At 41.7% G+C, this 11815-nt stretch overlaps 1 protein-coding gene across 3 annotated transcripts; it reads left to right on the top strand.

Moving 5' to 3' along the window:
* Positions 1 to 884: 884 nt before the first annotated feature.
* macir (macrophage immunometabolism regulator) lies at positions 885 to 11375 on the top strand. Of its 3 annotated transcripts, XM_060909704.1 has the most exons (3): positions 996 to 1212; positions 1661 to 1784; positions 8101 to 11375. In XM_060909704.1, the coding sequence occupies exon 3, from the start codon at positions 8108 to 8110 to the stop codon at positions 8732 to 8734; it is 627 nt and encodes a 208-aa protein (XP_060765687.1). In that variant the 5' UTR covers positions 996 to 1212; positions 1661 to 1784; positions 8101 to 8107; the 3' UTR covers positions 8735 to 11375. The 3 variants fall into 3 exon arrangements, with proteins under 3 accessions (XP_060765686.1, XP_060765687.1, XP_060765685.1); XM_060909703.1 differs by lacking the exons at positions 996 to 1212; positions 1661 to 1784 and adding an exon at positions 885 to 989; XM_060909702.1 differs by lacking the exons at positions 996 to 1212; positions 1661 to 1784 and having other exon boundaries at positions 6901 to 11375.
* The last annotated feature ends 440 nt before the right edge of the window (positions 11376 to 11815 follow it).

The following is an 11815-nucleotide window of genomic DNA, read 5'->3' on the forward strand; positions in this document are numbered from 1 at the left end:
TGTGTTGCAAGGTCCTAATAACCCCCAATTTGTGTTCCAGTGGGTGGTGTGAGTCGAGTAGGTACTGGTCTGTGTGTGTGGGTTTCCGGTAGACCTCGATGCTAAGGCTTCTGTCTTGTCTAATGTGTACATCACAATCCAACCAACAATCCATTGATCTCCTCAATGACTCTCTAGGCCGTTCACACCCAGCCCCCAGTGACCCACACCAACAGGATGACTCAACGACACCTTAGGATTGCTTTTCATCCATGAGAGGATAAATACCTCATCTCATCTCATTATCTCTAGCCGCTTTATCCTGTTCTACAGGGTCGCAGGCAAGCTGGAGCCTATCCCAGCTGACTACGGGCGAAAGGCGGGGTACATCCTGGACAAGTCACCAGGTCATCACAGGGCTGACACATACGTAGACACAGACAACCATTCACACTCACAGTCAATTTAGAGTCACCAGTTAACCTAACCTGCATGTCTTTTGGACTGTGGGGGAAACCGGAGCACCCGGAGAAAACCCACGTGGACACGGGGAGAACATGCAAACTCTGCATAGAAAGGACCTCGTGAGGCGACAGCACTATGCCACCGTGCCGCCCAGGATAAATACCTGATACTCCCTATTAGTCAGACAGAACTGAAGAAGCCTTTTGGATGAGAGATGAAACGTCTTCAAGAATCTTCAAGCAAGTCCAGTTGTTCTCTTTTTTTCCACCCACAGTTTATTATGACCTGGATGACTGAGAATCTTCACAGACAATTAATTTAATTACTGATGTATGTGATAAATTATTATTATTTTTTTTTTAACTTTATTCTCTCCTAGGTCGTGTCTGTCCTGTCAGGCTGACGTCACTTCCTTGTGTAACGTGCGGTTGTGGGAAACGCCAGCAGTGGAATTAGGAGGCTTTTGACTCTTGTGGCCTTCCATACGCCTGATACTACACTGACAAGCCGAGGCGTGTGTGGACGGAGCTGGCTTCGCCGAACAGGTCTGTTCTGTTCGGTTTTCATTCGTTCACGCTGGGAAATATGATCACATAATGCAGGTTTAATCTTCTGCGATTCGTTTTACAGCTCAGGACGCGATTATAATCTTTATTAGGAGTCGTAATGGTGGTGTGGTGATGATGTGAGGGAAATTTCTGAGCCATAACTCCTCGCTGGAGGATAGCAAGAAGCTACCGAGCTAATCTCACACAGGAGATGCTCCTGGTTGGGTTTATATTATATTATATTATTTTTCTGAAAGGAATAAAAAGAAAAGTTAAACTGAAAATAATTTGCGAGGTTTATTCTGTAAAATATAACTGTTTTTGCTTGGTTTTAAGCGCTGTTTTGTAGTCAGGAGCTGCTGTCCTCCTCACAATGGAGTTAGCATGTAGCTAAAGGCCGCAAACGACCACAATTACATTTAATCCTCGTTATTGACAGAGATTTTTCTGTAAATGTGATCAGTTTGACATGAAATGGACAATATTTAATGACGACAAGACTCCTGCTGCTGTTCTCGGTCATTCTCACTGAGACAAAATAATAATAATAATAATAATAATGACGTGTTTTGGCTTGGTGTGGAAATGCAGAGATAATTTCCCCCTCACTACCAGATTCATATATTTTTTTTTTTTTGTTCACACTGTAGCCTGTACTTTAATTTCAGATCCTCTCTCATGAACGAGAACACTTCTGTTTCACAGCATCATATTTACACCAGTGACTGGGCCCCAACCATTTTGTATCCGAAGTCAGATTAAAGCTCTGATCAGGACTCAGAGATCACAGTGGTGACTGATTTTTATTATTATTTCCTGCTTTAGAAGCCTTAGAAAAACATTTTTCATGCCAATTGGCCATATGTTTGGCAGAGCAACACGCATGACCATATGTCCATGTTATTCAGGCAGACTGGCAGCATCTTCTAGGCTTCAGCTCCATGTTGTGACTCAGAGACAGATCATGTGTTTGTATTTGCACATGTGATTTAGTGTATTGACTTGTTTTGGTGAAAATGCACTGGTCTTGTACTTAAAGGAGAACTGAAGGCACTTTATGATCAAAATTCAATTTCTCTCATTTTATTAAATATACAAATGCATGTTTAGCTATTTTGTCACTGCTGTAGCAAGTTATGAGTGTTTGAAATATGCTATGTAATATATCAGTCCATATGGGGTCTAAATAAAGAAAAAAATATTTTAAAAAATCTGCGCACATTCCCACAAGGTGTTACGGTGTCACGGTCTGAATTTACCAGGTAAATTTAAACTGTAGCAGCCACGGTCTGAATTTACCACAGTATAAATTTACCAACTTGGTATAAGGCCATTATTAAAAAATGTTCTGTTTCCGGTCCACCGGCCGGGTGAGTGCCGTTTGTGCGGTTGAAAATTTTTTTTTTTTAATGCCGGTTTTTCGACATTTTTTTTCGGGTTCGTAAATCTAAAATCGAACTTGACATTTACGCATTCCCAGAGCTTTCCACTAAGGCAGCTGGGCCATAGAACGTTCACGCTGCACGCTACACGTTCACGTGAAGAACCGGACCCTGGGCCATTAAACTTCATGCTTGGATGTTCACGTGTTGCGTCTGTTCTACTTTGACCGAGTAACCAACAATATGGACTCTTCGGATGACGACGATTGCCTCATTCTGCTTTTACTGAGACAGAGGAAGAGAAAAAGGAACAGAATTTGGAGCCGAGAACACTTCCTTCTGAGAGAAACCCGTGGTGAATTTCACCGAACATTCTATAATCTGCTTGACAATCCCGATGAAGAACTATTTTTCAATTATACCATTCAATTATATTTTTTCTGAAGTTTTCCCCTGAAAGCATAGAGTTATCTCCCTAGACCCGTTCTGATTGGCTGGCGCGGCGGTGACCGCATGCATTGACTGGAATTTCCATCTTCACGCCTAGAAAAAAGTGTGCATGTTCATTTCTCGCTTCACGCGTGAAGCATGCAACGTGAACGCCGTTCTATGGCCCAGAGCAAGTCATGCTACGTTTGTCCACTTTTCTTTACACGTGTGTAGTGTGTAGCGTGCAGCATGCAGCGTGAACCTTCTATGGCCCAGCTGCCTAAGGTTCATACTAGCCAGCCATGACAAATAAGTAGCCAGCCGGGGGGGGGGGAGTAAACACAAAATAAACTCCTGTGCGCGCAGTTCCCAGGATTAAATGTATTTTCCACAGACCATTTATTTATTCACTTTACTCAAATACAAAGTAAAATGGCAGTAAATCTTTCTTTTCTTGTGTATTGCATCATGAGGCGTTCCTGGCTTGTAAATCTCTTATTTTCGGTGCATGACACATTCACGCAGCTGAGCATGCTATGAATTAACAACGACAACGGTCTGCAGTGGCGGCTACACAATTAAACACTCAGCGAACATTTCTCCATTTGTGTATGAAAATACACTCCAACCACTCAGTTTGGTTTCATTTACAACCAACGGTGTCTTTTGATGCCAGCATGTAATTGAACGAGAGAAGACTGGTTTACCGGAGACAAAATAAGCGTTATCTCTGCTTCTGTTCCCTCCGACAGCCCCGACACACTACTGCCTCCGCCGAGTGCGCGCGCACTCTGAACTGAATCAGCTCTGCGCATGCGCCGTGCGGCACAAAAAATGGCAGCCACCATGAAGGAAGGAGATCCGGAGTTTTCAGACATTTACTTAAGTGTGAAATCGCAAAATGGTATTCTAGCGAACAACAAAATAGTAAAGATTCAGAAAAACAAATCATTCAGTTATCATTTTAATAGTGTAATTTCATCTGAACTAGGCCTAACGGTCGATTTAGAACTACAAAAAGTCTGTGTGTCGGACATTTTAAGTACCTTTGTAAAAGTTTTGCAAATGTTGCAGTCAGCATTTAAAATGCTAACTTAAAGTTTTTATACAAGTTTCAGTTGATTTAACTGTCATTTTATTAAATGAGTCTGCTTTTGTAATAAAGTACTGAAAGAAAACGCAAACACAGCATTGCGATTTCTTATCCATCCATAAAAATAAAAAAAAATCCCTCCCTCCCAACTGAATTTTTTTGCTCACCCGGTGGACAGGAAACGGATTTTTTTTTAAGGATGGCCTAATTGGGCCTAGTCTGAATTTACCAGCCTAATATGAGATTTATGTTCATGTTCATACTTGAATTATTTACACTTTATCTTGATGAATATTGATTTGTTTAAGTAAGACTCCTCATGATTATAATAATTTAGTTATTCTCTCCAATTTACCAACTTGGTATAATTAGACTGCTGTCATTGGGCCTAGTTAGAATTTACCAGCCCAATATGATAGATTTACGATCATACTTGATCCACAAATAAATTTTCATTTTATCATGATGAATATTGTTTGAGTGAGACTCATCATGATTATAATATAGTTATTCTGTCAAATTTACCAACCTGGTATAAATAGACTCCTGTCATTGGACCTAGTCAGAATTTACCAGCCCAATATGATATGGGATTTACGTTCATACTTGATCCACAGATAAATTTTCACTTTATCTTGATGAATGAATGCTACCCATGTTTTAGTTCCAGTTTATGCACCAAGTAGGCTGATCAGGAGCAGCCAGGAATTATGAACTTTATCTTCATGAATATTGATTTGTTTAAGTATATATGAAAGAATGTAAAGTGTTTTGAACAACTTTATTAACTTCATTTACACATATTAATAAAATTCAATCCAAACCATTCTTGTCTACTGATAATCAAATCTCACAATTGTAGTCACAATTCGCGTTCTATTAGTCCACAAATGTGTTGAAATGCTCAGTACAAAATCGCAGCAAGAAATGGTAAATTTAGACTTCCCGGAAGTTGACCGGGAAAAAAAATCGGTATGCGCATGGTAAATTTATACCAGCGCACGATCAGACCGTGACAACGGTGCTCTGAAAATGACATCCAAAATGATTTGTCAGACTTGTGAGGTCTTCTGTTCAAACACTGATAGAGTTTCCTTTCTGTTTATTGCTGTTTTTTTTTGTGTGTTTCTACTTTATCTCAATAAGGGAAAAAAAAATCAAGAGCCTATGTTGGGGGCGGCACGGTGGTGTAGTGGTTAGCGCTGTCGCCTCACAGCAAGAAGGTCCTGGGTTCGAGCCCTGGGGTCGGCGAGGGCCTTTCTGTGCAGAGTTTGCATGTTCTCCCCGTGTCCACGTGGGTTTCCTCCGGGTGCTCCGGTTTCCCCCACAGTCCAAAGACATGCAGGTTAGGTTAACTGGTGACTCTAAATTGACCGTAGGTATGAGTGTGAATGGTTGTCTGTGTCTATGTGTCAGCCCTGTGATGACCTGGCGACTTGTCCAGGGTGTACCCCGCCTTTCGCCCATAGTCAGCTGGGATAGGCTCCAGCTTGCCTGCGACTCTGTAGAAGGATAAAGCGGCTAGAGATAATGAGATGAGATGAGCCTATGTTGGGTAAAAATGTCTTCTGAAGGCCTAAACAGAGCACAGCCAAAAACTCCAATAAAATTTTGATCATCTTTGAGGGAGTGCTATGAGCATGTAGGATCATCCAGACCCAAAATGACAGTTTTGCTACATACTATTCCTATTTATGTACCAGCATGCAAAATTTGAGCCTCCTACATGGTTTAGTTCTTGAGCTATGGGCTTGTGAACTTTGACAAAAAAAAGTGTGAACAAAATTGACCCCCCCCCCCAGTAAAACTGGCTGTAACATGGAAAGTATACATCTTACATTCAAATAAATTTACAGTGTTTCTCCTAGGTAACATGGGTACATCTGGTGATTTTTTTTTTTTTTTTCAGAATTTTTTGAGACCTCAGTGCGCGGGCCCCGGTTGAATTGACGTGGAATGACCCTATGTGAAAGCAATGGCCGTGAACAAGATTCGTTGAGACCTGTGCAAGACATCGTAGGACGGAAGTAAAACGTACAGCGGAAATCAAAGTCACCGAGATCTGCCAGCGTTGTCAAAAGATGCATGCGCCGTCTTTCGAATGCTGACGTAGTCAAGCCGGAAGTTTTGTTTGTTTTGAGAACAATCAGGGAAGTTTGATAAAAGTAGGCAGTAATCGTAATTTAAACTCGTTTTTGTGTAATATTTCGTTTGGAAAACAGTTTTTAAAATGGCAGCACTGACACCTGGCGTTTCGAAGTCTTGCACAAGTCTCGTGAAGATCGCACGGATAAGTGACGCTTGCCGTGAACCATCTCATCTCATTGTGGGTGGTGTAGTGGTTAGCGCTGTTGCCTCACAGCAAGAAGGTTCCGGGTTTGAACCCAGCGGCCGGCGAGGGCCTTTCTGTGTGGAGTTTGCATGTTCTCCCTGTGTCTGCATGGGTTTCCTCCAGGTGCTCCGGTTTCCCCCACAGCCCAAAGACATGCAGTTAGGTTGACGTGGGGCGGCCTTCGGCTGAGGTGCCCTTGAGCAAGGTACCTGACCCCTGACTGCTCCCCGGGCGCTCTGGTGTGGCTGTTCACTGCTCTGAGTGTGTGCGTGTGTTCACTGCTTCAGATGGGTTAAATGCAGAGGATGAATTTCACTGTGCTTGAAGTGTGCATGTGACGAATAAAGGTTTCTTCTTTTTCTTCTATTATCTCTAGCCGCTTTATCCTGTTCTACAGGGTTGCAGGCAAGCTGGAGCCTATCCCAGCTGACTACGGGCGAAAGGCGGGGTACACCCTGGACAAGTCGCCAGGTCATCACAGGGCTGACACATAGACACAGACAACCATTCACACTCACATTCACACCTACGCTCAATTTAGAGTCACCAGTTAACCTAACCTGCATGTCTTTGGACTGTGGGGGAAACCGGAGCACCCGGAGGAAACCCACGCGGACACGGGGAGAACATGCAAACTCCACACAGAAAGGCCCTCGTCGGCCACGGGGCTCGAACCCAGACCTTCTTGCTGTGAGGCGTCAGCCCTAACCACTACACCACCGTGCTGCCTTGCCGTGGACCAAACGAACTAAATTCAACATGGCTAAAAAATGAATAGTCCGATAAGTATAATATTTAATTGCAATTAGTTGCCAATACGAGTCACGATATAAGGTTACTAAAACTGAAAACGTAATTGAATAACACGTTAATTAAGAAATAAAGCAAGTTTAAAAATGACTTTAGTTCTTTAAAGCAAGTGTAGGCAATTTTTTTAGAAGCTTTTTTGTTATATTTCTTGAAACGCTCTTTACTTTCTGACAGCAGTGAATAAATTACATGCTCTGAGGGGGGAAAAAATTTGTCATCTGTGGAAGTCGAGGGCTGTAGAAAATTTGTCCAATCATTTAATTTGGGCCAACCTGCCACCTGCGTGCTTTCTTCCTGTGCACTCATTGTGCGTGACTGGAGTCTCCCACAGACATGTTGCTAAAGCTTGTCGACTACTAAAATATAGCCATGCTTGTTGTTTACATTCGTTATTATAATCTTAGGTGTTTCCTTCCATGTGAATGAGACATGAGGTAGTTGGATATGACAGTGATGCACTACACTTCTCTCTCGTGGACTTGTCCTCCAGCAGTAGTCAGGCAGTGCGCGTTCATGTGTTTTGGAAGAGTGTCTTTGGAGGGAGACCCAATGGGAGGGATTGGATACTTTCAGAATCTAGCTTTCTCTTGCTGGTTTCTCCAACATTACCTACCCGAGCTTTAATCTAGATATCTCGAATGATACCCGCATGAAACCCTCAGTCAGATCACATTTGATGTTTTCTGATTCGGTCCACTAATTTGACACATCTTGCAAATGAACAGACTACATACACTGCCATAATGCCTGTGATGTCTCACATCTGGTATTGACTGATGCTGGTATCAAAGTTCTCAGCCCTGTGCAAGTATCTTGCACATTGGTTTTCCTGCTTTGTCACACCTGAACTCGGCTAATGCAGGGTGTGCCAAAGCAGGAAAAATGCTAAAAGATGCAAGACTCTGGGTATTCTAGGTCAGGTTTGGGATCCTGTGATGTATGAAATGAGGAAGAAGTGGGTTTGATGCATCCTCAGTATGGAATGATTTAAAAGAAGAAACATTTCTCTGCCGAATGAATGTTTGCATTCTCTTCTCTTCTAACATCCTCTCGCTCTTCTAGCCAGGCCATGTCTTTAAAGATGGAGCTGGATGTCAGCGGAGTGTCCCGGGCCCCTGTGTCCGTGTTACCTGCTGCTGAGGTCAAAGCCACGCTAAAGCCCGAGGTAGAGAAACCGCGCTGCTCCAGCACGCCCTGCTCACCCATCAAAAGTACTGTCTCAGGATACCAGATCCTCCACATGAACTCGAACTACCTGGTGGGCTTCACCACTGGTGAAGAGCTTCTCAAACTGGCCCACAAGTGGTCCGGGCCAGAGAAGAGCAGCACAGAGGCGCTGCCTGGTGCCATCCAGAAAGATTTAGGGACGCACCGCACTTCACGCGTTTACAAAACCAAAAGCCGTTACTACCAACCTTACGACATCCCTGCCATTAACGGGCGACGCAGAAGGCGAATGCCGAGCTCAGGTGACGCCTGCTTCAGATCTCCAGCGGCCGGGGAGAGCAGTAAGGCCCTGCATGGCTCGCTGCCCCTCTGCCTGCTCAAGGCCAAGCGTGCACACTCTAAATCTCTGGACTACCTCAACCTGGACAAGATGAGTCTCAGCGAGCCGGCCGACACCGACGTGCTGCAGTACCAGCTCCAGCACCTGACGCTTCGTGCCGAGCGCATCTTCACCAGGAACAAAACATGAGCGGAAGAAATCGGGCCACTCGCACCCACAGCCAGGCCTGACACACCCTGGAAACTGGCTGCTGTTTTTGGGCCTTGGGTTTCTCCAGTCAGATCATAGGCAGTTCCTGTAGTAAAAGGCACCCATAGGCCAATAATCTCGTTATTTTAAGAACTGTTTGTTAACCAGAAGGTTCAGTGAGGTCCAGCTAACTTAAACTTTAACCTGTGAACAAAAAGTGAAGTTGTTTTAATAACGTGTGTATGTGTGTGTGAAATGAAGGATGAGAATGAGTTTGTTCAGGATTAGCAATAAACTATATGCTTAACAGTTGCTACTACTGTACATGTGTGTGTACGTCTGTGCTGAGGTCAAAATGCCTCTTTTGCAGAAAATGTACCTATAACCTGCACTAGATCGTACTGTTAGACATCTGGATATGATTTTTTTTTTTAATTAAAAAAAAAACAGTTTGGCATAGCTCACGGTTATGTTCTTGTAACGTTAGCCTTTTAGCATTAGCATCTTCGCACCCGTAGATGTGTCCGTAGGTGAGCTCTGCACTCATTTGCCTGTCAGTTGGGCAAAACTCTCTTTAAAAAAAAAATAAAAATTCAGACTGTTACACAACATTATTTAATATAGTTGGGGTGATGACGCTGATCTTCACTAGCGCTAAGATTAGTGCCTCACATACACACTATTAATCCGTTTTCTAGTTTCTCAAGCTGGCAAATCGTCCAAACGTTCACACTGAGTCATCCAGCATGGTTATTATTTACGTCATAAATGAAGGACGTACGTGGACAGCGGGAAGGTTTATGTTGATCCATTCGCATGGGATTATTACTATTATTTTTTTTTATTTAAGTTTTTTTGTATGCTCGTGCACAGCATTGCTACTAAAACAAACCAAAGGATGAACTTTGGCTGTCCTGGGGAAAACTTGATTGATAATGCGATTATAATAATTATTATTATTATTTTATTCTTTGTGCAACAACATCTGACAATCGAATTTTACCCAATAATCCAGACAGTTATAATATAAACCATTACTCATATATTTTTAGTGCATTGTATTTCTCATGTCACGTTTCTTATTGTGTCTCATACTCTTAAAATATTTATTGATGATTACTAGTAACATCACAAACACCACAACAGGTAATAGTAGGAATCTGATGCACTGGTTTGAGTGATATGTTTTTTTGTTTTGTTTTTTTTGTCTTCCTCACCAAATTTTTTTTTTATGACCAGCTTTTTCATCTAAGTCTATGGTTTGATCAAATCACACTGTATACTCTGTGTTTTTAGAGCTTTTATAATCCCCTAAAACTACACTGATATTGTTTGTTTTGAGGGATTACACTTAAAAAAAAAATTGACAATTGTCTTAATACTAAATTGATACACCTTTCCTTAATGTGGTGTAATAGTTTAACCCTACAATCATATTATTATATCTTTTATTTTTATTTTTTTTCCCAGATGAGGCAAGGGCTGTTTAGTGGATGATTTGTCTGATGCCATGCCACTTTTTCCCTTCATGCGAATAGGTTTGAGTATAACGGAGTGTCATGTTTCTGGTTTTATCTTCAATTCCTTGATCAGTTCTGTCCCCTTTGATTGAAATGTCACGCACTTCTTTTTTCCCTTCAATTTTTGTCTACTTTTGTGTGTTAATTAGTAATATGTTGTATAAATATGCTCAGCACCTTAGATTCACAGATATTGGTGATTTATATTGGTCATGTTTTCTTGTCTTGACTGAACTGCATAACATCTTGTTTACATATTGGCTGTTTTATTTTAAGGCTGTAATGCTGTTATGGGTTTGTGTTTATTCCTCTTTTTTAATATTAATGAATTTTGATCAAAGCGTGCCATGAATGTAATGGATAAAGAGTGCTGTCGTGATATGTATCTCATATATTTGGAAGGTAGAAATAATTTCCGTGACTCAGGACTGAGCCAGACTATTTCTTTTATGTATCAGTACAGTAACACTGGGACATCGACCTACTCCTCGTTTTCAGCTCGTGTAAACCCGCAGGCGTTTTTGCTCTTTTTAGTGTTCAGTACGAAACACTAAGACAAAAGGAATAATTTAATAGGAGCAATGTGACTTACTATTAAAATATTAATAGTGTAAGCTTAATATTGTTTGTCTTACTAAGGCTATTGCCATAGTGTAACAGTCCTGAAGGCTAAAATGAAACCTTTTCACCATTACGCTGTTTGTGATCGAACACTTTTTACTGTTCTTGCAACACCATCCCATATTAGCCTGCTGTACTGTTTTGCTCCTTGTGTGTGAATGTGATTTCAGATCAGATCTGATGATGAACTAATCTTCGCCTCACAGCGCTTCTCTGCGAGGTGTACAGACACAAGGAGCCGTGCTAGGTCCCAGTGCCTTGAGCTCTAGATAAATGACATACGGCACATTGTATGTCAGTCTTTTCTGCTGATTAACACTGCTACATTAACCAGCTAGTATGTTTACATCCTTAGGGTGAACAATGTTAATCTGTATTCTGTAAACTGACTGCATTTCAATTTCCTTGTCCTGCTGAGTGTGTGTTTGTGTGATTCTGCAATGCTTTCATCTGTATTAAGTTTAACCTTACACTTACCATGATTAAAACACTACGTTGCACTTTTCGTGTGTTTCTTTTCCCTTTTCACGATGCAAACGGGAGGTCTGTAGAGAAATAGCCTAATTAGGGAATAAAACAGTACAGTGCATGTTGTAATAAGGGGGCAAAAAATCAACAACAAGGTGGTGTCAGGCTTTACTTCTCAGAAACAGCATGTCACTTACAGTTGTGGTCAGAAGTTTACATACAGTGATATGAATGTCATGACAATATTTGGCCTTTCAGTAATTTCTTTGAACTGTTCTTTTCCTGTCGCAGAATGATTGTACAGCATAAATCTTTAATTAAAAAAAAACACTAGAATTTGGTGCACAAGTTTTAGTTTTTTTTTCGGGGGGGAGGTTCTGAAATCAACACAGGGTCAGAATTATACATACAGTGTAAAAATATTTACATACACTCAGATTATTAGGGCGGCACAGTGGTGTAGTGGTTAGCG

The sequence above is a fragment of the Neoarius graeffei genome, chromosome 25, assembly GCF_027579695.1.
Source record: "Neoarius graeffei isolate fNeoGra1 chromosome 25, fNeoGra1.pri, whole genome shotgun sequence".
NCBI classification, from domain to species: Eukaryota; Metazoa; Chordata; class Actinopteri; order Siluriformes; family Ariidae; genus Neoarius; species Neoarius graeffei.